Genomic DNA, 26,542 nt, shown 5'->3' with positions numbered 1-26,542 from the left:
AAATATGACTAAGATTAGCTTTATAATAGTGTTCATTGTGATACAGTTTGCAATAAAATTCAAGAGATGTTCACTGGCTCAGTTTAGTATTTATCTATTTGAAGCAACTATGTTGGGACTCATATTCAGTGAAGTAAGATCTTTGATGATTTTCACATTTTTTGTTCACACAATTTAAAATCTAATCACGCAGTCAGCTCATGTCTTAAAAGCAAATCTGAAGAGGACAGTAAATGTGGAAAATAAATAACTGAAAATGCATGGAAACTGGGATATATATGTGTCTTTCAGTTGACAGTCGGAAACTATAATAACAAGACCTATTCTGTTTGCATATTTTATGATTTTGTTGTGCTTTTTTAGGATAGGAATGTTATGTATACAATGATATTCAGTTAAACAACACAGCTTTATCACCCAGGCAGTGGACTGAAGGATGCGTTTATTGAGAGTGCCCAAACAGAGTACAAGCTCTTCAAATATATATATCCTTGCAAATCTTCAAGAAGCAAGACATATTTCTGCCCTTGATCACTATGAAGGAAACAGATAAAAAAGAAATTATACAAGAATGTTGGAATATATGTAGGAACAGATGCTATGATCTTTGCAAATCCAGACCAACCCACGAAGACATTTTTCTTTCTTTTTCTTTTTTTCTTTTTAATTATTATGATCCAACCACCGTAAACATCTTTGATACTTTAGTTTCTTAGTTTGCTCTGCCTTACCTTTTTTTCAGTAATGCTTTCATACCATATAGTCAGCTTTTCTCTCAAGGCTGCAGGATAAATAACAAAAACCTCTCCAGACAGCTCTGTCTGAACTCACGGGATATAAATAACTGATAACTGCATAGTTCTGTGGAGTAAATGAAAATAACAATATTCAAGAGTGCTTATCGTCATAATGCAAAGCCAAGGAACTCACCAGTAATGGAGAAGGAAGATAGTAGTACCTCTTCTGTCTTAGATGAGATATTTTGAAGCAGCCACGTAAGATATTTTCATCTTTGCTGTATTGTTTCTGTGGGTAAATCAATCATGTATGTTCTGAAGTCTAACAACTTCACTGAAATTCAGAGAAAAAGTAGTCATTTACCTGGTATTATAGTGGAGCTTATGTTTCTGCTGAAAAATATTCTGAATATGAAAACATAATATTCTAAATAGTGTAAAGTTAATGGCTCTGAATCTTTCCTATTACAGGCATTTGAGGGAAGCTGTCATTTCTACACACATTCTAAAGTCTTCATCACTCCTAGTGTAGTCACAGGAAACTTTGGTCCAAAGCTGTTCTACAGCCAGTACCTATTAACCTGTTTGTTTTTTTTGTTTGTTTGTTTTAATTATTTTTTACTAACAAAAAAAAAAAAAAGGCATTTGAGTCAATGCTTTGCGTTAGTGCAAATCAGCAGTAATGTTAATGGAGTTCATAGAACTAGTGGTCATACTAAAATTGTCCATTTTGTCAGCTCTCAGATCTTGCTTACTGTTTTGTTTTAAATAGGATGACAGATGATTAGTTTAATTAATTCTTGCTTAATGAGAGAAGACCCTGTCCAAAGAAACTATTATAAAATGCCTGTGCAAAAAGTAACAATGAAAAATTGTTTAAGTTTAAGTTTCTCCTAAATTCTGTGGTCCATGATACAGGACTTAATTATATCTAACTTCTAACACTGAATGTAAACCAACAAATTAAAAGAAGCTATGAGATCTAGACACACACAGAGTTTAATAATGGAACTAATTTCTGATTATTTAATATTGCAAACTTTTTCATTGTCACTTAATATTTCCTGGCTTTGTGAAAAAAAAAAAAAAAGCTCCAAAAATAAAAACTTCCAAAAACAAAAACACTCAGAGCACATCAGTTAATTCATGGGGCTGCATTCTGAACTCTTTCTGATCCAGAATAATATCCCTGGAATTGGTTATTTCTCCTTTCTTTGATACATAAAGCTACAGTTTATATGGGTAAAGCATAGTCCATAAGGCAAAATTTAACTATTTTACATGGAATCACAGCTGAGGCTGGAAGGCATCTCTGGAGATCTTCTAGTTCAAGCACCTTGCTCCAAGCATGGTCAGCAAAAGCAAATTGCTCAGGGCTGTGTCCCATTGGGTTTTGAATACCTACAGATTCCGTAGCCTCTTAGGACAATATGCAAATTTGCAATGCTTTGTATTTCAAACTTATGAAAGCATTAAAAAGTACATCTCACAAACCTATGAAAATTAAAAAGTGCATAATTTTATACAGGCAACTGAACATTAGTGGTGAGCTGCATTTTGCACAATTCAGCTGAGCAGCTGTAAACATTGCACAAGACTGAGCAGAGAGCAAAGCCAATATAGTCCTTACTGTTATGTAAGATTTTTTTCTAACATCTGCTCCACATATGATGTTTACAAATCTAAGTGGCCAGCAATTAGAGGGCTTAGCTCTTTAGCATAGACAATAAAAATTATCAGCAGAAGATTCCTATTTTGAAGCGTATGGCCAGGCCAGGAAATTATCAATACTGCAGCTCCTCATAGATGGATATAGGTTTACCCAGGCTCTTGTGAACTTATTTCATAAACTAAAGTCTGGCCCTAGGTTTTATCCCAAGCTCTTTTTTTTTTTTTTTCCCACGTTATTAAAACTTTCTACACAGGGTTTTTTTCTTTTCCCTGAAATGTCATAGATCTGTCTAGGATCAGCAAAGCATGCTGAATGCTCCACAAGGACTGCAGGTAATTACTTGAAGTACCTTCATTCCCAGGCTGATCAAACCTACTTCTGAATAGTCCCTGACTCCCCACTATTACAAACAGATTTTAAGGTTCACCAGAACTTAACTTCCATTTCACAAGCTGTCAAATAACTAGTCAAACTGCCAGAAAAAGAAAAAAAAAAAAAAAAAAAAAAAAAAAAAGGAAATATTTTCTGCAGAGTTTTCATTTTTTATTGTTATCAGTGAACAAATAATTGGCCTATTTTAGGTGGTACAAAAATAAAAAGCTAAGACTTAGTTGTTAAAAAGAGTCTGGCAATCCTGAACAGTTTAAGCATTAAATTATTAAAAAGGATAGTATTATAGTGTAAGACATCAAAATTCTACTCTCTCCTTCCTGTGAGGATTTTGATGAAATGCAGGTCCCTTCCTTGCTTCCACAGCACAAGCACTGGCCCTCTTCCAGGAGCAAACTTTTAGTTTAACCACTGAGAGCAGCAACCAGAACAGGAGGACAACCAGAACAGCAGGAGACGTTGAAGTACTGTCCTTATAAATAAAGACAGAATGGCTATACTGTTCCAGAGCAATTGTGCATTTAGATTTTGATCATGTTCTAACTATGGCCAGTAGAAGATTCATATGGAAGAATATATGAATATGATAGGCAAAGATAGGATGTGTTTGCCACTTTTGATACAGTATGACTGTAGTATGTTTTTGAAGGGAAAGGCTTGTATTAATCCAGCAAAATTTGGATATCTTCATGACAGTCATGCATGTATGAGTTTCCCTCTCTGGAATAATTATTTTGTAATCAGTGGAAGATAGTATATTTATTTTGATTCCAAGTTCTAAATCTCACCACAAAGTAGATTTCAAAAAGATTGAGCAAATAGTATTTCAGCACATGTAGTAGAGTAGGGTGGAGATCCTGATGTATAAAGCTGATTTGCAGTATGTTGGGGCTGATATTATTAAAAGTAAGTTGTAGCTCACTAGCTCACTCTCATTACATTTAGCTGTTCCAATTATTACAAATAATAATAATAATAATAATAAAGAAAGAATAAGGATGGAAGAAGATGTGGATTCAGTTATCAGGGTAATTAATAGCTCTTCCTCGGTCAGTAGAGTTGCCATAGAGCAATGTATGATTTCTCATCTTCCTGTTTTTGTTTGTTTTTGTTTGTTTGCTTGTTTGTTTTTGTCTGCTAAGCATGGGTGATTTGAAGCATACAGTGTTTTGGCAATGTGTATATGTCATGACTACTAAAGACTATTTACAGAATGTGATTGTTTGGTTTTTAGGTGAAAAACGTTATCACCACTCACTCTTTGTGACTCCTTAGTACCTTTTTTCTCTATCTGTTATTAGACTAACATTACCCCTTATATTTTTCTTTGTAGCACTTATTTTTTTTTTTTCTCTGCAAGAGAATTTATGATTTAGCAGTAGCTCCTTAAAAAAGAATTCATCTTGTCAAAAAACATTTTTCTTAGGCTCAAGGGTTATCAGTCAGAACAATTAAATCATATGTAAATAGCTTTGATTTTAAACATTTGTAAATCCACAAGGCAGCCAGTAAAAGTGATTTACCCCTATATTGACAGTGTTAAATGGATCTCTGCATGAGCTGAGGCTATTGAGATTCAATTTCGTTTCAGTTTGCTTCTTTGTTCAGATGTGCTTGGTCTTACTGACCAAGCGAGTTACTGTGGTGCACTCTGTAGTGCAACTCTCACTGATGGAAATGAGAGTAGATTTCCTCATCCCAGCACTGTAGCAGTGCTCTGCTGGACTCTTCCTGCTGGTCTTTTAAATTAAAACAACCCACTGATGATAGCCTTATGGATACTTAGCTGGGTACTTTTTCTTCAGAAGCCATGCAGGCAGGATGTGGTAAAACTAGGTTGGTGTCTGTCTGCATTTTGTCAGCAAAGCTCTTCTTTTAGAGAAGGATGTTATTCACTTTTTCAAACATCTAAAACTTTTCAGATTTATTTTTGTTCATTGCCACTAATACATGGAAGTGGTGGATTGCTTTGTCTTATTTAAGAGGTTCTTACTATTGTACTCAACTTCTGATTCCATAGTGGCTTTGTGAGGGCACACACTGACAAGAAAATAACTTCAGTTCCTTTTTTTTTTTTTTTTTCTAGAAGCCTTCTAAAGACAGTGCATGCTGTTATATTTGTGTGGCGGAAAACTGGGGGAACTGCATTTATTGATAATTACTGCTGCTTTATTCCAGAGGAACTAAGCTTAAAACCAGATCTGCTCTAACAAGCAAGAGCAAAATCATGCTTCTGAATAATGGCTGGTGAATAAAAGGGGCTAAATTTTAGAGAAAGACAAATCTATTTCGGCAGTCAGCAGCTGGCTTTACTGCCTTCTGAGCATCACTTTTTAGTCATTCTGCACAGTTTGTATTTATGTAAACTGACTGCTGTGAACAAGTTGCTAAATTTTTACTGAGAAAAGTTATGAACAAATCTGATATTTCAAATCCTAAATAATGGAATCCTACAGAAAATGCTATAATATGAAGTTACAGTCTTTATTTCTCATTTTCTTTCATTGTCAAATAATTTAATTTGTTTTATTCCCTAAACAATTCTCATTACATTTTCTTTAACAACAAGTTTTCTTATAAGTTTATTTCCACATTTCACTTCATTATTTTTCCCTTTTGTTATATGCAACAGCACAGGATTTTGAAATAAAAATATAACCCAGCTGAAGACTTGATTTTATCTGTGTAAGTGGTAGCAAGCTAAGTGTTTGTGGTTTTCCTTGCTGTGTGGATGGTGTGGTTTTCAGATGTTTTGTAATACATTCTTTTTAGTGGAATATTAAGAATTTAATGTCTTTTCCCATTAAGCAATTTTTTACGTCTTGAGCCTGAAAGTTGGATTTTGACATTGTTATGTGCATTAATAAGAGGTTAACTCCTGTGTAGCCACTGTTTTGACTAACTATTCAAAACACAAATGCAGCTCTTGAAACCTGAATTGTAACCCCCAGTTATGAATCTGCACTTTGTTTTTTGTAAGCATTTTACTGTAACCAAAAGATTTCTCATCAGAATACACCTCATGAGGGATTGATTCTTCAAATACTGGGTGTTATAACATGTGCTTCCTCCATACCTGGCACGGCCCTGGGATGGTCCTGGAACACAACAGATTAGATCAGTGTTAGATCAAGGTTTTTTCCAGCCCGTTTATCATAGCTTTGTTCCTATCCTTCAGAATTTGTTATGATTAGCTATTTTTAGAGTTTCTTCATTAGAAATTATATGGAAGTAAAATGTAAATGTACATGTAAATGTGTGTTTCCTGGCTGGTATTTGAAATGTGGAGGTAAATTTTCATTTAATATCAGTTGTACTGATACAACTTCATCCAGTTGTATTTTTTTAAAGGACAAAGTAGAGAAAATGCATTTGAATTATCAAATCATATTTACAAATTTAGTCCCATTTTGATGCTCAGATTCTCAACAGCTGTTTGCCATTGGATTGAACTGTCTATCTTCCAAGACCATGGCTAGCCAGGAAATGTCTCACATATGAGACATGATTTGGTTTCTTGCCATTTTGGTAGGTGTGCATGCTTTTGAAATTGCAAAAGTTTTTCAATATCATGCAACCCAGACTGCACACAGTGCATGTATATTTTGAATTAGAAGGGAATTCATCTCATGACTTGTTTAAACAGGTAATTTGTAGCTGATGGGACACTAACATTTAACAACTTCATCTGTGTGAAAAGAAAGGTTTTTGATAATGTGTTGTGCCACTTAAACAACTTTCACTAAATGTCACATCAAATCTTCTTGTTTAAGCAGTCTATTTGATACCTTGGTCAAAATCTGAGCACTTGACCTTATGCTGTTTTGCCGTCTTAGGAATGCAGGTGCTGGAGTGGAATGGCATCCCCCTGACTGGAAAAACCTATGAAGAAGTCCAGAGTATTATTATTCAACAAAGTGGGGAAGCAGAAATATGTGTAAGACTGTGAGTTTTTCCCCATCTTTCTGTTTCCATTATTCTTTTGGCTTTTCATGGTTTTTTTTTTTTTCTTTTTTAATTTATGGTTGCTAAGGTAAAATATTTGTTAGCATGAAGCATCAATGTAATAATTAGCAAAAGAGTTCAGTGTGAGTGTGGGAGGTCTGGTTTGTTCTTAGTTCGAATCAAGAGGAATTATAAGTTGAGGTAGATGTTAGCAATCATACTTTTGCAAACAATGATACCTCCATTTTCAGGCCACAGTCTCCTCTCATTGAAACACATACAAACCACTGAATTTACTGGCCATTAGAAAAAGATGGTAATTTAGCACTAACTTGACTTTTACTGATAGCCTTCAGGTTAAAGTCAGTTAAACATCATGAGAAATATATAAAATTGCATTCAATCCATTAAGTACTTCACCCTGAAAGAACCTTTTCTCCTCAGCTCTTTAACAGCACTGCAAATAAGTGTCATCTAACAAGGGGCCATGCTTGGGAGCTGCTTTCTTTCATGAACCACTATTCATTTATCTACTTAATACAAAATGAGTGCATGAATAAAGAGTTTCTTCTGTCTCAGGCTTCTCATTGCTTTTTTTTTTTAGGGACCTGAACATGCTCTCAGATTCTGAGAATCCCCAGCACCTGGAACTGCATGAGCCGGTAAAGGCAGGTGAGCAATAAGTCATTACTTCAATATTTGAGCACCAAATAGCAACTGGAAACTGGATATGATGTAAGCTGAGGTAATAGCATCGTAAGCTCAGATATTGCACCCCAAATCTTGTTAAGGGCAGAAAGAGGACCACACCTTATAAACAAAGCCGAGCATTTATTTTTAGACTAACTGAAAGCTATAACAGAATAACCAAAATGAAGCCAGACGCTATTATTATTAGTTCAGTTCAATCCATACTGACACAGTCTACACCATCTAATTAATACAAAGATAATCCCAGTAACAGTAACAGCTAAAATATGTTATGCAGGGAAAACATCCTGCTAACTACCCCTTTTTTCTATGGTGTTATGCTCCCCCTTCTGCTGTTTCTCTAGGTCCCACAGTTGTGCTTTCTCTCCAGGGGCCTTGCAGAGTCAACAATGTCTGGAGGAATCTGCTGGAAGGAGTGTGATGTTTATGATGAGAGTTTTGGACTTCTCCTTGCTGGAAGGAGGATAATAGCGATGACTCCTTCCTCTTCTCTTCAGGATCTGCTTGGGGCCTTTTTTATGTTTTCTAGCATGCTTTGTGCCATGCTTTTTCCATGCTGGTCAGCAACTCTGCATCACACATGACTTGACTGGATATTGTACACTTTACACATGATAGATACTTGTTCTTTGTTCCTTCTGTTGGTCCTAAAATTGATTTTGCCAAGCTCCTGAGTTTACATTAGTGTCAGTACCAGTGAGTTGCTGGGAGCCCTGGGGCCTCAGCTATCATCCTGTGCCCAAACATGGCATCAGTGTTGTCACCCCAGGCCCATACTCCTAGAAGCAACAGAAATAGGTCATTCTGCACAGCATAATTGCTGTTATTCCTTTAAATCTCAAAATTATTAAGAATAGGCATAATGCCTATAACACACAGTTATGCAAGGTGAAATGTAACTAAGAGACATTAAAGTCATAGCCAACTGTTCAATAGACAATTGCTGTTGCAGCCAGACAAGCTAAAACAAGGTTCTTAGCAAACTGGAACCAGTCCAATATAAGCATGAGAAGTCCTGGGGCCTATGTGAGCGTGTGGCCTGGCCTGTCATGGTATTAGTCATAACCAATCTACCTTTGAACTAACGTCCATGAAATAACTAGTAAAGCAGTCCATTGGCTGGCTCAATGCAGATTAAAAGAATGTTTCACCCAGCTTCACCCAGCCCTGGAACCCAGAACTCCATACTGTGTTTAATGGTTTTGTGGCTGCTCTTGTATCAAAAGGTACATAAATTAGCTGGATTAAATCCTCTATTTTGTGACAATGTAGAACTTCACAAATGTGAAGTATTACTTAACACTTACCATCAAGTTATCTTTTGATGGAAATTGATATTTTTATTAACTGAAAGTGAACACAGAGTATGATTCACAATGAGAAAGAACAGAAGTAAAAGTAAGTTCCCCATCCTTGCAGACATTCTTCCTCCTAGTCTAGCCATCTTTCAGTGGTTTCTGAGATAGAACCACTCTGTAGAGTGCCTTCTGTCTGCCAAACCAAGTCTTTCTAGCCATCACATCTGAGGTTCTGCAGAGGTTTTTGTTTGTTTGTTTGTTTTGTTTTTTCTTGGAAAGTAGTATTTGCCATTCCTTCCAGAAATATAAACCTAATCCAGCCTAGCAGCCAGGAGGTAGCTAACATATTGCCTTCACCTCTGTCCAGGACAAAATGAATTTAGTACTCTGAGGAAACTATAATACCCAGTGATCTGCAAACAAGTAAACAAATCACCAGGCATTGTCATAGCAGTGTATATTTAGGAATAGAAACTTAAATAGTTTATGTTGCCTAAACCTTAGCTGAATAAGATCAAAGACTATAACAAAGACCTTGAACCTTTCATACATTTGAGAACATAGAAAGCAGGCTGGGCCTATTGTCATTTTAACTCTAAGCACTTTAAGGCCCGTATGGAACTTACTTGGCCTAATTTCTTTATTAAATGGGAATTGTCATCTCTAGAGCAAATTCTACCCATTCATTGCTGGGGGTAGGGAGACAATTACAGTCAGAGACAATTACAACCACAGATGTCTCATGTAGGGCTGCATTATTGTTTTGAATAATTTGCAGTGCTAACGTTTTAAGATGCTTTTCTCTTCAATATTTGTATGAATAATCTCAGGAGCAGAATTTAGGTTTATTGAATGTCCAGTTGATTAAGAAAGAAAAAAAAAAAAAAAGTTGAGGTTAAAGTTTGTTGCAGCAAAGTTCACATACTGGACTAGTTCTCAACAGTGAACCAGCTGTGAACAGGCCAGACTTTAACGGTGTGATTTGCTCCAATGTGATGCAGAGTGATCATCCAAGGCATACTTTTTCTCAGTTGGAGAATAACCTTCTCAGAAAGCTTGTAAGATAAATAGCACTGGTTGATGGAGTTTTGAGTAGAAGGATTGGAATTCAGATGTTGATGTTGTGAGACATCTCTTTTATATGATTTGTCTTTTGCATCCTCAGAGTATACAAGTAGATGATATGAGAAACTGTAAAGATCATTAGCATGTCCCTGTACCATGGCAAGATGGATTTGAATGTGCTAGCAATTACCAACACAGAGCTCTCTTCCTTTAATCCAGTAGATAAAGCGAAGTCCCCTGGGGTTGATCCCAAGCAGCTGGCTGCAGAGCTACAAAAGGTTTCCCTACAGCAGGCACCTCTGGTTGCTTCCTCGGGAGTGGAAAAGGCATCACATGTTCATTCTGGAGCCACTTCTGCCACCTCCAGCGCTATTCCCAGCCCTGGTCAGCCTGGTTCTCCCTCAGTCAGCAAAAAGCGACATGGCAGCAAGGTACGAAACTTGCTAGTTATTCAGCAATAGCATTTTGAAGACAATAAGAAGCTGCCTATTTATTTTCTTCTATGTAGCAAAAACACATACTGATGAATCCATTTCCATGATAGTGATGGTTATTACTTTGAAGACATAGAATTTGGAAACAAGGGAAGGAGATTAAGTCATTTACCCAAGGTCATACAAGACCAGACCCTCTCTGAAAACAGATTCCTTGAACAATATTATTGTTTTAAATCAAAATAATTGTTCTTTTTATTATTTGTTTTTGTATCTTTTTAACTGCATCCTACATAATGGTGAGGTACTAGTTTCACAGAACAAGCTGGTATTACTAAGACTGCAATTTCCCACTCAGTACTAAGTTACTGTTGAAGTTTTACAAGCTGTGAATATTCACAGCAATATTAAGCATTGATCTGAAGGCCAAGGGAAGACTGAAAAAAAAAATCACTGTCAAAATGTATTTTGTCACCAGATAATTCCTGTGAACTTGTTAAGCATAATATTCGATTTTCTTTGCCACATCCTGTCCATTTCTCAGCTGAACTTCCTTCTACCTGTGCTCCCACCCGCACACCTGGAGAGGGCAGAGTGGGAATTTAGTAGCCTTTTTGCACAGTCAAAACAGGAAACTAGGTCCTAAAGTCATCTATTACATTTTTAATTATTTGGTCAAAAAAGCCAGAAGCAAAAATCAATCTTGTGAAGGCTGCATTTGCTTAAGAAATTTTGAAGATAGCTAAAGCTGATGGCTGTCCTGGATACTCAGCTTCTCACTGTTTTACCATTGGAAGCAAAGCTTCACGTTGCAAAACAACACCTTTCTAGATATTTATTTCTCTGTATCTTCATTATTTATCTTCTTATGACTGTCAAGATTTTACAAGAGAGCCATCCCTATAGGGTTACTACTGAAGTGTTGATTTCATATTTTTGTGCCGCTGAAGCTGTGACTGTGATTTGAACTACAAACGTGTTAGGTACCATACGAATGAAAAGCAGCAAATGGTGCCTGCTTATATCAGATAGCTCTTCAATATGCTCGCTTTACTTTCATGTGAGGGGAGAACACAAAAATCTCTCATCCAGCAAGTTAACAAAAATTGTAAATATATTGATCAGTTTTCATCACATAGTAATTCTGACTGTTCAAAATTCCCATAGATTTTTATGAACTAACTCAGGTCTACGATCCACATGTTAAATCTATGTTTTAAGTTTTAGTACATCTAACTTAAGGGATCTGTCAGAATTACATGATCATAATGTTAATCGTTGTTTCATCACTCCTTACGCTAGATACTGTAAACATCTATATATGAACTCGTTTGCCATCTGCTTTATGTTTACCAGTGAGAAAAATACAGTTTGAAGTACAATCCATGGGACTGAATGAATCCTACCTTTGAAGTTCATGCAATGCATGAAAAGGAAAGTGCGGGGCTTTTAGTGCAGATGTCACCATCCACACTGAAAGACCTTTCATTCGGTTGATAAGTCACACGTCAAAATTCACTGAGTAGTGAATAGTGTGTGGAGATACATAAGTCACTGATACATAGTGTATCCTGGAGAGGTCCCTCTCTGTGTCTACATGAGAGGACTAAATTCCCAGCTTTGGCACTGAAGCTGATCACCTGAAGTTAGATGCATAAATTTCATTTCCTTCTTCACAAGGGATTTAACAGTCTTTTTATGAAAATTCAGCTGGATGCTTGAAAAGGTTAAAGAAAAAAAATAAATTAAAGCTTTTATGTAAGGGATGCAAAAGTCAAAACTAATCAGGTAACTATTTGAAGCATTCTTTGCTTATTTCTGAAAATCATGTTGAGAGGCATTCCTTTCATAACAACCATAGCTCTTTTTGACTTGTACAGTTTTTGTTCATTGACTGCAGGCCAAGTTCATAACAATGTTGCACTTTCTTAGAAGAGAAATCTACTTCTCATCTTTTCTGGAATGCCTCTCTGCCTCGGGCTGAAAGCATTTCCAGGTACACTGCAGCACTGATTCTTCACTTTAGCCAGTTTCATGACAGACAATATTCAAACTGCCTGTAATTTGCTTTTGCTACAGCTCTTACTTTTAGCAAGTAAAATCTTCTTTTATATTTGCAAAACACAAAAAGATCTACAAAAATCTTTTGGTATAGAATATACATTCCAGAAACGTTGTAGGATTCTCTTTGATATTCTGCAATGCATATCTCATATTTAATGCTTTTCCCCATTACTATAGAGAGTGATAATGCCTAATATCACAGCCTGGCATTTACATGAGTTTCACATCGTGGTAATGACAACCTTCTCCATCAGGTGTAATAGCATTACAAAGTATGGGCTCTTACAAAGAGTATGAGTGTGTGTGGGGAGTATCAGAAGAAATTAGAAATAAATTAGATTATCCATTAGAAAAGAGATTTAACCTTTGGGAGCCTTGAACAGAGTATATCCTGTGCATACCTGTCTCTTTTATTATGTAAATGCAAGATCATTCTGTGGTACAGATTACATCCAGGGTATGTATGTCCTATAGAAAAATGTAATTGTCTTTATGTCTTGAAGAATGGATTGTTTTCTTAAATCTTCAGATCCCTTAGCTCCTAGAGAAGCCAGCAGTGAAATACTTTTCCTTTTCAAATTAATCCTCACTGAGGTGCTGATAAAGAAATATATTATTTGCATCTCTGCCTTTAAATCCAGATCCAACTTCAAAGCTGGCCCTTCTCAGAGCTGGGGGCTGGACCAGATGACTTCCAGACATCTCTTTAAGCCTAAATTATTCATGAAATAATAAAATAAATTCTTTCTATGAAATATTTGGGTAGTTCTTTACAGTGAGTTTTAAATCAGCTGATGTCAGAGAGAAAACAAAATATTTAATATGCCTTGTAAATGAAGACAGCCTTGTAAATGAATACAAGCTGAAAATATATAATAATATAATAACAACAAATAATGAAAAGTCACTTCAAGAACAAATGAGTTTTTACATGGGCAGATATTGACAGGACAAGGGGTAATAGTTTTAAACTAAAGAAGGGGAGATTTATATTGGAGATTAGGAGGAAATACTTCCCTCAAAGGGTGGTGAGGCACTGGCACAGGTTGCCACATAAGCTGTGGATGCCCCAGCCCTTGAAGTGTTCAAGGCCAGGTTAGACATCTTTAGGCAGCTTGGTCTGGTGGGACATGTCTGCCCATGGCAGGGGTGTTGGAACTAGATGATCTGTAAGGTCATCTTCTAACCCAAACCATTCTGTGATTCTATGATTCTGTGTTCTATGAATACAGAGATTTAATGATGATATAGAACTGGAGGGAGTTAAAAATGCACATTTATTTTTACAGACATGCAAGTGACAGACAGCAAAGTAACTAAACAGTTAAAGGCAACTCATTTTAACTGCCTTTGGAAGTCCCAACACAAATTCAACATGCCCTTTCCCTTTTCTCTGAACTGCTTCTACAACATCACTTCTAATACACTACGTATTATAAACAATCAGTATGAAACAAATAATTATTTTTGCTATTCAGATTTCTGAAAAATTGAGCATTTAGAATATTCTGCAAAAATTTTGTAGCTGCAGCATAGCTCACTCCAAGTTAGTTTGTAGCATTGTCTGTATTGTTGGTACTAGTATAAGAGCTGAACTATTCTAGTATAATAACAGCTATTTGTAGAGGTAAATATGAGAAATGTAAACCATTTAAGCCTGACCTTGAAAGTTGGCATGATGGTCAGATAGGTCCCTGCCTTTGGCATAAGGAGTGAAACTCCCTGTTTGAGACCTTTTATTGGGCAGCTCAGACTGATTCACTCTGAGGAAACATTCTGACTTCAGTGATTTCCAGATGAAAACTAGGTGGATTTGGATCGCTTTCTTTTGCATTATTGTGTGGCTGGGATTTTTCTCGTTATGTCTTGTCCTCAGGTCTGAGTTACTGGGGAGATGTTTCTTCACAGCTAATTTGAAAAGGGCAGTGAACCACCTAAACTTCAACATGCTCTTGTCCAGGACTTGTAGTCTCCGTGTTGTCCTTATTCAAAAACCATTCATATCCAACACTCTGAGAAAATCTGTAAGGAAAATGAAAGTGTGTGGCAATATTGTAATATAAAAAAAAAAAAAAAAAAGTTATTTTTGAGAATCTATTATTTCCAATATGCATATTTATATATAAGTGACTGTGTGCCTATGTATTTATTTGTTTATGTATTTTAATCTGGCAGCCCACTGAAGGTACAAAGTCTGCTTCCCATCCAATTACTGGAGAAATTCAGGTAAATATATAATTCTTAATGTGTAAATTGTTGTTTCAAGTAGCTGATTTTCCCTGTTGAATAAGCATGCTGAAAGCAATCTCTATTAAGTGGTTTATTATTGATTTTCTACCCCTTGAAATGTAACTCCATGAAATAACATGAGGTGTAAGTCAGGATAGGTTTTCAGTTTCCTCTTTAAAGTTGGCTAGTGAAATACAAACAAGTACAAAAAAATGCTACTCTTCCTGAAAGTGATAAAAATATAGTGAAAATTGTTCTAATATTTAACCTTTGTGCAGTTATTTTGGCTTACTTCTTCAATTCCCAGACTCTACTGCATACTGTATTGATATTCAGCTAGAGTCCTTCTGAACTCTACTTACATCAATGACTATAAGGGGTTTCTCATGGTGCACTGTATACATTTCTATGCAATGCCAAATTATTGATTATATTTTAAGTAAACTGATTTTACTCTAGTTTTTTAAAGCAGTGGAACTGGGAGAAGCAGAACAAATGAAGACTAATTTTCTATAGTTTTCTGTCTTGTTTCCTGTATTTGTCTCTCTCTCTCCTATGTAGATATGGTCTTTCCATAGTACTATAACATCCATAATCCCATAATTTGTTAGGTACCATAACACTTGTGACACTAAGGGTGTAGTGATGGGTCTTGGTAGGTCAGGGTGATGGATTCATTTGATGATCTAGAAGGTCTTTTCCAACCTAGATGATTCTATGATTCTATTTTCTATAACACACTTCCTGGGCTTGGGCTCTGGGTAGTCAGTATGTATGTAATTTCTACTGGATAAACAGTATATTATTCAGCAGAATATCAAGTGTTCATATTTTTACTGAATGGAATAGATCAATTTGTCTGTGTCCTTTGTTTTAAACAATACTGGCAGACTGTGAAAGAAAAAATGATTTCAACATCCAACATAATGATCTAGCATCTCCTTCCAGTCAGTAGAGAGAGACAGAATATTCCACGTTTTTATTTCCAGTCAAAACTAAGGGTGTAATACTCACTTCAGGCAAAGGATTTTGGAGAGAAGTCAAATCATTTAGAAAGTAAAAATAAAAATAATCTTGCTGTGTTTAAATGCCTTCTCTAGCTTCAAATCAACTATGACAAACACCTTGGCAACCTTATCATCCACATCCTTCAGGCAAGAAACCTTGCTCCCAGAGACAATAATGGCTATTCTGACCCCTTTGTTAAAGTTTATCTTCTTCCAGGGAGAGGGTAAGTGCAGGAGAAATTTTAACCTGAAATTTCTTTCTTTAAATTTTTGCTTGTTGCTTGTCATTAATGAAAAGAACCAAGAGTTTAATGCTCTAGAAAGCATAGGTACAACACCAGGAAAAATGGTGAATTTTTAGTGGAGAGTCTGACTCTATTCCCAGGTGAATGTTTATACTTTGCTATTGACTTCAGGGGCTTCATGATCATTTCTGTAGATGTCATCTATTCTTTTTCCCATCTTTCCATTTAAAAATTGTAGTACATGGAAAATTGTGTATTAAGAGAATAACAGTATGCTGAAAGGCAATAAACATATGGACTTCAAAGTTCTCCCTAGAAATCTGTCTCTAACTTGTATTGAAGTGCATGAATTTGGGTGTAATGAATTGTCCTGTAATTCTGTAATACAAAAATCTCCATGCTAAGGTACAGTTTTGCAAACATGCACAATCACAGTAGCTGAGATTAATTTGAGATTGCAGTATAATATTAAAGGTGATATATATGAGACAGAAAGCAGTCATTCCATGTGTTTTATTTATTTATGTATTTATTAAGAGCTAACATATAGTTTTAGAAATTCTAGTAATTTTATATTTAAAGACTATACAAATTAGTGATCACGTTGTCATAGACCATTGCTTTCTTAAACTCTGTAATGACTGTAATGACAAATAGCTAATTACTATTTAAAAAATATTTTTTTCTGTATTAGCAATATTATAACTCCTTTTGTGCCATAATTTTGCAGAATTTCACACATATATGTAAGCAGCTATAAAATACTGCTGACTTAACTGACAGTAGATTTATCTAAAGTTAAGCTGATTACCTTAAACTAAACTAAGGCCTTAATTTGCAAAGACAAATTCCTGCAAACTTCTCAATTCGTGTAGTCACACTTATCCTAAAAGACTCCTAGGTTGGGACCACATAACTAAAAATCTGTATTTCTGATCTATTCAAAGTAACAGGAAAGTGCATGCTCAAGTCACAGTTTAGCATTTGGCATATGGGAAAGCACAGCTAAAAGCACACAAATGGTGAAACTAAAGCACACAAATGGTGAAATTAAAGTATTTAGTAGCTTGCTGATTCCAGCTATACAGTATTCAATATTGTTCAGTGGCACTGGGCCCAAAACTATTACTGAATATAATGGGAACAGGTACTAAATCTTTTATTTATTTATTTATTTATTTAATGCACCTAAGAGTCTCATCAAATACTTGTCAAATCAATCTTACTGAGAATTTTGCAGATAGAAGTAAGGCTTTGAACTACAGAGTTGTTCAACCTGCAGAATTCTAAGTCAGATCAAAATATAGATTCAAAGTTGGGGCCAAGTTATGAAGAATTTGGATTTTAGTTTTAGTTGGGTTTAAGATATGGCAATTTTACTGTTTTATGTGTAGGTTGGGGCTTTTGGGAGTAATGAAAATGAAGAGCTTCTCAAAAGTGCAAAACTTGTATCTGAAAGCAGAGGCTTGAACTGTTCATAAATATCTTTTATCTGTAGTTCAATCCATACATGACTGCTTATTCCTTGTAATGCCTCTGTTTCCTTTGATTCTGATACTAGAAACTACCATTATTTATGTCTTCTTTCATCTCTGTCTCTTCCCATTTTCTCTCATGCTGCTTCCTCTGTGTTCCTAACCATGTTTAATGCTGGGTATGCAGACAAGTCATGGTTGTCCAAAATGCAAGGTAGAGTGTACTGTCTTTCAATTTTATTCTTTCATTTTTGTATGCAAGCATGATGTTATGATCAGTTTGTGCATTGAAATACGTATTTCTCTTAAGTCGTGATGACACAATTGCTGCATGATTTTGCTGTTCATTCTCTCATGAACCTGATTTCCAGGTCAGAAGGAATTGGAAACAAGTATTTAATATGCCTTGATGCAGTAATATCTTAGGCCCAAACTCTGATGACACATGAAATTTCCTTTGATATCTGGAAGAGTTTAATTTAGTCATAGATATCTAAAAATTCATTCTCATTCGCTGAAAGTTGGAAAACAATGCACAGTGAACTTGTCTTAAAATGCCAACAGGAACAGCATTGCTTGGAAGTGAGGTGGAATATTTTTCTCTCTGTGCTTTGCACAGTGTGTAGACTTTAATGCCAAGTATCAATCTAGATAATCACCCAGATGACTTTAAAGCTGTTTGAACACATAAATGGCTATTCCGTGTAATTGAATTTTTAGTAACTGGAATTACTAGTGCTTTGTTTGTCCTGGATTTGGAAACATAAGGCAAAATTCCGTTCTCAAGATACACTAGTATCAACCAAGGATAAATACACAATAATAGAAATTCAGCTTTTACTCTGCATTTGCTTAAAAGTAGAAAGCTGACCAAACAAGTCAACAGATGGCTTTTTAATAAACAGATCTGCTCTATCTTCAGCCTGGTCTTCATTAGTAGAATTATTAAATGAATGTGTTTAAATGCCACATTTTACTTTCAGTTATTCTATTAAACTTTTTTTTTTTTTCATTGCACTTTCTGTTGTATTATGTATTGATAATCTGTAACCAGGGAAGCATAGAGAAAAGATAAAGGAAAGAGTAGTACAGTTTATATCTTTTTACACAGCATACTCTTCAGTTTCAAGTGCAAATTATTTCATACTAGGTATGACTAGCTTTAATGAATGTTTTATTAAAGCATTACCATCTGTTAATTGCAGTTGTTGGGGGGAAGGTGTATAAGTAAGATGAACTTAATTCATTTGTCAGATCCTTCCTTTCAGACATCTAAAGACCTTCAGCTTAGTCTGGAGGTGTGCCTCCTTACGTGTGATAAAGGTCTCCTGCTTCCCTCTACAATGGATCCACACCATAGGCTACATGAATGTGGGCTAATTCCCCCCTAGCCAATTTTGATCCAGATACTTCACTGGAAATACTCCAGAGTTATGCTTTTAACAACACATTTAATTCTCTCCTCTGCCAACTCTACTATTCAACACTACCTGAATAGTGTTCTCACGTATTTTCAGCAAGAATCAGAAGCTATAAAAAGGTAGTGAAGTCGTAATATTGCAAAATAAAATCCAGGACTAAGAGATGGATATCATGGATTCACTTTCTTGGTTGATAGAACAAAGGGACCTTTCTTACTTCAAAAAGAAGCATAAGAGTTCTTTTAAATGAGTATTGATCTTACAACATATGGATCAAGCTCTATAGTACTATCCTAGCTTCATTACGGTAAGAAGTAAATGGATTACAGAAGACATTTAGATAAATTAATATTTCATTAATCAGAATAATAGTTTAAAGACTACCATGAGGTCAAAGAAAGAGATGCTGCTAGCCCAGTTCTCATTTGCCAGTCTAATTTCTCTCCATGGGTCAGTGAAATCTCATGATGATTTTGAGTGACAAGGATGCTTTTTTCAGATCAGAGAGCAGAGGAAAAAAAAATCTGCTGAAGAGTTTAAAAGATCTAAGTGCAATACTGAATGGGATATGCTATCAAAATCTAGTTTCTAAAAAGATTCAGATTTTCCTTGCAAAAACTGCAAAGAAATAACTTTGTCTTCCATATGGTCTTGATCCCCCTAGATTTTCATTCATCTATCTCTTACTGATACTCAAGAAAAAAAAGAAACCTTTTTTCAAAAAGTGATTGTACACAGTGGCTGACACAACTAACTTTCTTATCGACAGCTGCTGCTTTCTTCTCATAAGCAGAGGCTGCCAGATACTTTGTTTCACAGATTCCAATGTCCTTCACATTTTTCAGTAAATTGGAAGACAGTGAATAGCATGTTTTGCAAAAAATAAAAAAGTAATGGAACTATGTAGAATATCTATGAGGAAAACTTAGGAGCACAAATGGTTACAAGTAACTTTCATTAAAAGATATCAGTCAGAACCGACAACCTGAGTAAGAAAACTAAGTAAGAGGACTTATTTTCCTATCATTGCGAGCAAAAATATTTTATTACCTTGAGCTCAACTATGTTGTACCTTTTTCTGCAACTCCGATATGTTATTATTGAAGAGACAGAACTTTTCCTTGTAATAAGTTTGTGAAAAAGAAGTGGTGCTTGCTAGGCATTGCAAATTACTCTCTTTAAAAAGAAAAGAAAGAACAAAATGCATATCAGTACCCATTTTTTATGTAAAAATTGATATTTTAATAAGATATATACATTTTAAGTGAGTTACTGAAAGTAAAATTAATACTGGAAATAATGATTTTTTAAATAAAAATTCAAAAGAAACAGAAATGTGCTTAGGTTTAAAGAAAATTTCATTGAGCAGTAGGTTTCAGGACGGAAATGTCAGTAAGGTTTATTACTGTTCATACTTAATAATATCTAAATTTATCAAGAGGCCTCCTTGTTATGTTTACTCAGAATCTGTTCAGTGTAGTCCCAGAAGCAGAGTAGTATGGTCTGTTCCTATACTGCATCTCCACTACTACAGTATCAATGTACGTGACATTTGATGACGTACCAGTTTTAAGAAACTGATGCTATGTCCCCTTCAGGACTCTGGCTCTTGTGTTCTAGTTGTAGTGGCTCAGTAATCTACTGATGCTGGTTGTTTTCCATGTACACTTGCCTGGTACTCAGCTCAATTACTTAGTGAGATTTAAGATAAACACCAGATCCATTGTGCCTTGTCTCCTTTAGAACACAGTAGCTTAATTGCATTAACAACAAAATCCATATATTCTGTATAGTATATTTTCAGCACATGGGAACCAATATTTTCAATGGACAGTGGACAGTTAAAAAATGAAAAAAGGCTATCAAAGAAAGTGATCAGATTTAAAATCTACTGAGAGCTGAAAAAGAAGGAATAGAGGAAATTTCTAATCCAGAACCTACTAATACAATCATTGATGTTGTGTTTTAATTTTTGCAGAATTATTTTGAAAAGCAGTATTATTACTTTTAGTGTCAAAACTTCAGGAAAGTTTAGTGTGTACAGCCACTAAGTCCAATAATTAGAGGTGAGCACTGCACAACAGTATTGAGTTTGTAGAATGAAACTGGTGGTGCTGAAGACCAAACATTGGTATATATGTGTCAATGAAACACAGGCATATTTCACATAACTTTAATTTGGACTCACACGAGCCTGGTACAATGCACAGTACATATTAGTGTCTGGCTGATTAAATGAGCCTCTGGAGTGCATCTTCTGTATTAATCTCATATGAAAGGAATGTAGTTCATTAACTGTGAGACTGTACCACAGTTTGAACCAAAACATGGTTCAATCTGAAGTCAGAAGTGGGACAATCAGGAGAAAAATCACACTACCAAATATTAATATAAAGGTATCATAAGGGAGTTTAACAGAGCAGATAAAGGTCTTTCTGTGCCATTTCTTCTCAGAAAGAGCAGTCAGGCATTGGAACGAGTTGCCCAGGGATGTGGTGGATGTTCAGGGATGTCCCTGGGGATGTTCAATAAAAGATTGGACTTGGTGTTTAGGGACATGGTTTAGTGGGTGACATTAGTGGAAGGGAGATGGTTGGACCATATGGTCTTGAAGGTCTTTTTCACCTTAATAATTCTATGAGTCTGTGATTTTGTCTTAGCGCTGGAGAAGGTCCTGGATCTAGTAGCAGATGTAATATGTATGACCTTACTGTATAGGACATTAGAACCCAAGTTAAATTTGCAGAGTGACAAAAATAAGTTCTTTGCCTTGTATCTTGCTGGATTTTCAAAATATTGAAAGTTTTTTATGTTCTCCTGCCAAGTTCTTTTGAGATATCCATTAAAATTTATGTTAAATTAAAATTGGAATGGAAGCAGATCAGACATCAAAGCTCATGGCACTAGATGAATCCATATGCTATTAAAGGTTTGTGTATTGCTTTCCCCATCCTCGGAAAATGCAAAGTACAATAGAAAGCCCTGCCAAGTCTTTTTTAAAAACAGATTATGCAGCCAATGTTTTATTCTTGGCTATTGATAAAAAAAAAAAAAAAAAAATCATGAGCTTGATGTACTTTTATGTTTGTTTCCAGTGCAGTTAGAGGCAGAGAACAGGATCAATAATAAATTATTGTTTCTATCATTAACAGGATATTATTTACCCCATGGTCATCCCTGAATGTTCTAGTGTGATGACAATCCAGTAATTAGAGACCATAACCTATAAATATAATGGATTTCTGGTACCTTAAAGTGATAATAGGAAGAGGGTCTTAGAAAAGAAATCAATGCATTATCACTTTCATTTATAGTCAGAGCACAATACATACAATGAGAGAACAAAGCATATGTGCATTCGCTGACTGATGCTTTATGTAGACACAGTTGTAGGCAGCAATAGTCCACTGAAGAGTCAGATGTCAAGAAAATATACTAAGTGTAGCGAAACAAAAACAAAGCAAACAAAGTAGGCTGTCATCCTCTTGTAACCCTCAATTGTTACAGAAATAAAGGATGTATTTTTTTTCTCTGAGATTTCTTTTGTTTGTTTGTTTGTTTGTTTGTTTTGTTTGTTTGTTTGTTTGTTTTGGGGAGTGGGAGTTGTTTTGTATTAGAACTGAAAGAAACAAAAGATTGTTAATGTGATGTTTCCTTCCTTTGTTCAAATTCAGTGCTGAGTACAAGCGAAGAACTAAGTATGTGCAGAAAAGCTTGAATCCTGAGTGGAATCAGACGGTCATTTATAAAAATATCTCTGTGGAGCAGGTGCGTAAGTGGTAATACTATTCAGTGCAATTTGCTGCTATATTTATTTATGTGGTCTGCAGTGCTTATTGTGCAGTGGCACCGGCAACTTTGTGAACTCCTAAGAAATCTTGCCAAATTCAGGGGAAATTTGTAACTATGTCCTTGCCTCTTATAGAGATCACTATATCAATTCTCTTTTCTTGTTCTTTCTATCCATAAAAATGATCATTTGTGTGGATTACATTGATAAGCATGTTGTAAGTATGGATGTGTTATTTCTAAAAATGATTATGGAACACAGGGAGGGAATAAATCCAGACTGAAGCTGGTGTAGTAGATGCAGAAATCAGCATCACTCTTGATTCCAAAAACCATGCAAGTTCACAGAAAACACAGTTCTTAAAAATATTTTCTTGTTCAAAAATGTTTATGAAATGTAGAGATACATGTTTACATTTACCAATAATTTACAGCAATGGTTTTGAAATATCATAGAATCATAGAATATCCTGAGTTGGAAGGGACCCTTAAGGATCATCAAGTCCAACTCTTGACACCGCACAGGTCTACCCAAAAGTTCAGACCATGTGACTAAGTGCACAGTCCAATCTCTTCTTAAATTCAGTCAGGCTCGGTGCAGTGACCACTATGAATCTGTTCAATAAAATTCAGAAGAGATTTAATTCCCTTGTTATAGAAAGATTTAAATTACATCTGTGGAAGAGTTCAGTGGAAGCCTTCTGTGTCTATTTCTTGGTTGTTTCATAACTCTAACTGATCCAAGGGGTTAACTGGGGGAGTATGTAGCAATCCACTCTTCTTTTTCTGCATCTTCCTTTTTAAAGAGACCTTTTACTGTTTGAAGAAGGCACAATGGACAAAATGATCAGCCTGTTTAAATTATGAAGCATATTTTTATAGAATACCATCTGTAGGCTCTCCCAAATCTTTCTGCCTTTCTTGGTGTTTTGTTCTTGATGCTTTCAGCTTTGTTTTTCAAGGCCATCTAATGTTTCAGTACTTCAGAAAAAAAGCTTACCAAGATCAAATTCTTTCATGAACCAATACTTTTATATACTTCTCCAACACAACACAAAGAAATCAGTATTATCTTACTAACTTAAAGTCTGTTTATTCATTCTTCCTATGAATCTATGAACATAGATTAAAACATCGGATTTTGCATGGAGCAAAACCCCTCTCACAGAGGGACTTGCATGGTTGCTCATGCAACATATACATCTTGCTGTTAGAGGCATTACCTCAGATTTACTGTAGAGGCCCCTTGTTATCTATATCTAAGTATCTATATCATAGTGGTTTTGGTTTGCTGGGTTTTGCATGCTTTTTCTTGTAGACTTGCATAAATGGCAGTTCACTGACAGTGAAAGCCTATGGAGTAAAGAAAAAAACTATGAGGTTTGTCTTGCTGCAGTATAAACCCTAGGTCTTCTGTGTTTGATAAGAATGTTTGGTAAGTCTTAGCAGTATTTCCAAACAACATGGTCTGAGCTTCCCATTTAAGAAAGACTCCTCAGTTTACTTAATTTGCTTTTTGGTTCTTCTGTGACATTTCCGGAGCTGTAATTAAGGGTGTTGGATGTTCAATGGCTGTTTGGCAATTGGATAATCTTAGTTTACAATTTCTTGGACAAAGATCTATGTTAGAAAATCTCTTTATATCTTTGATGTCAGTCTTTTGACTATTGCTCGATGAAATTTGCTTTTAGGTTACATATGGAATTCTTTGAACTTTTGCTTTCTGTTTGCAGATCTCCTTTCCCTCTCATACTTTCATGCAATGCTTACAATTACAAATGCATGTTTCATCCTAGTACCACATATATTGTATATTTTGTCTTCTCACACAGAAGTGTATGCAGGCTTTTCCTTCTATGGCTTTTATCTAGTGGTAAGATAATGATGTCAGTGTTTCTCATATTGTGTAAAATTCAGTGCCTTGATTTACAGAATATACAGTAAAATACATTCATAACTCACCAACTGATTCCACCATGAGGAGAAGTACCCTCTACAGTTTAAAGAACGATCCATATAACAGTACATTGTTTGCACTCATAGCCCTCATGCACAGAAATTTCACAATAGTTAGGAGCATGAAGAGAAATGCAAGATAATAATTATGATAGACTGAAAATGAGTGTTCTGGTCAACAAACAAGCATGGCTGCATCAACACCAATCTGTAGAGTTAGCAGTCATTCCCACAAACTCAGGAGTCTTTATAAATATTATTTCTTCAAAGAAGCATTTCCTTATCTTCCATCAAAGCACAGTTGTTTCCTGACAGCAAATAAGTATCATTAAATATTTCCTAATATAGTCTTTTCGATGTTGCTGTCTAGACTTTAGATAGTTGTACAATTTTTCATTTTCCTTTACACTTTCATAACCTCGCTGAAATTAAAGTGAAAATAATTATGGGAAACATATCACTCTTTGAAATGAAACTGATTTTTCAAGGTCAGAATAACGAGTTTTATAACATAACACATTCCATTTTAACAGAGAACAAAAAAAATAAACTAAATATTTAGTAATTTGAGGGTGTTTTTTTAAGTAACAAAGTGTAGATAATTACAGTTTGAGAAGAATACTAAGTACACACATTACAATATTGCATAATAATTGCAAACTCAAGTCATATGTCTACTCAGGTAAGGAAAAGAAGCTTTAGGATGATTTCAGAAGATGGTAAAAGTTGAAAGTTCTGTTGCTGGTTAGGTCACTGGTCTAATGTATGACCACAATCTAAGATGTGGCATTGTTTTCCTCAATTTCTTATTTATTAAAAAGCAGGCAAAATGTTTTCTTAAATAATGGATAGAATTCATTAAAGCATATGGTTTTTGCTGTTTTTCATATTCTTAAATTGAAGATAATATATTTAGAAAGAGTAATATATTCAAGATCCTTCAGTGATTTAGGAGCCTTAATCTTATTTCCAGAAGTGATTTCTTATGAATCAGCAAGGTGCTGGCACATAAATCTTGGACAAGAAAATGTAAGTTTCTAAAAGTCTTTCTGTCCTCCCGCATACTGAAGCACAGCATTATAGAGATGAGTACCTTTAAATGTTAAATATCAGTGGAAACATAAACATAATGCATAAGGTAGTACAACACCTTTATTTCTACTCATCAAATATCCTGACTGAGATTGCAAACTTTTAAAATATTTCTAAACCGATTATAGGAATTTAATTTCTTCATTGGAGAAAAAAACAAACAAACAAACAAACAAACAAAAAAAAAGGCATTAAAATTATGTCTTTATTCCAGTCATGAGTTGTATAAGCTTTCTCAAGGAGAATCCATTAAATTTTTCAAGTAATGCATTTTAATTACATGGGCCAGCATTATTAGTCACAACATCAAGGGACCTCCAGTCATTCAAATCCAGTAATAGACACTTCTGTCATGTGTGGCATTGGTTTGGTCATCAATAAGAGAAAATATTATTCACACTGTCTGTTTCTGCATATTCCTTTATCTTCTTTAAATTACGTTTTTCCACAGGACCCTAAAGCTAACTGGATTTCTCATGTCATAATGTGCAAATCTTAGATGTTTATTTTCTTTCTCTTTCTCTCTTTTCTTTTTTTTTTTTTTTAATTTTTTTAATTTTCATTTCCACAAGGCAAAGTCCAAAATCAAAATGAGTTGTGGCTTAGTAGCACTGTTTTTGTAACATTCTTTAAACTCAAATTAGCTTCCCAACATTTGTAAGTCATCTGGGTCAAACTGCTTTGCCTCTTTTAGGTGCACCTTCTCATTTGCTTGTGAATGCATTGCCTACTTGCAGGAGCCTACTGTCATATGGAGACCATTTCCGAAAAATCATTTTCAGCAATGCTGTCAGTTAAATTTCTGATGAGGATCTGAACTTATGTCCTCACAACCTAAAATTGGATGATGTAAGACAAAACCTTGCTTTCCTGTGACAGTATAATGGCTGCTTTTAAAATCCCTAGCTATTGAGTGTTCTTTGGCCTTAGTAATAGTATATAAATACATTCAAAACTCATTTCATTTACTGCCTAATAAAGCTGTTTTGATGTTTTTTCATTGTCATAATAT

At 35.2% G+C, this 26,542-nt stretch overlaps 1 protein-coding gene across 14 annotated transcripts in view; it reads left to right on the top strand.

Moving 5' to 3' along the window:
* The window catches only part of PCLO (piccolo presynaptic cytomatrix protein), a 361,820-nt gene that overhangs the window by 267,128 nt on the left and 68,150 nt on the right, over nucleotides 1-26,542 (top strand). For 7 of the 14 annotated variants that reach the window (XM_068669947.1, XM_068669946.1, XM_068669943.1 and 4 more), the window contains exons 11-17: nucleotides 6,636-6,744; nucleotides 7,349-7,416; nucleotides 10,038-10,249; nucleotides 14,492-14,542; nucleotides 15,646-15,776; nucleotides 17,460-17,486; nucleotides 22,368-22,461. In XM_068669947.1, the coding sequence (XP_068526048.1) occupies nucleotides 6,636-6,744; nucleotides 7,349-7,416; nucleotides 10,038-10,249; nucleotides 14,492-14,542; nucleotides 15,646-15,776; nucleotides 17,460-17,486; nucleotides 22,368-22,461 (692 nt within the window). The other 7 variants (XM_068669948.1, XM_068669944.1, XM_068669945.1 and 4 more) reach the window with 6 other exon arrangements.

The sequence above is a fragment of the Anas acuta genome, chromosome 1 (assembly GCF_963932015.1).
Source record: "Anas acuta chromosome 1, bAnaAcu1.1, whole genome shotgun sequence".
Lineage (NCBI taxonomy): Eukaryota > Metazoa > Chordata > Aves > Anseriformes > Anatidae > Anas > Anas acuta.
This window is presented reverse-complemented; position numbering and strand designations above follow the sequence as displayed.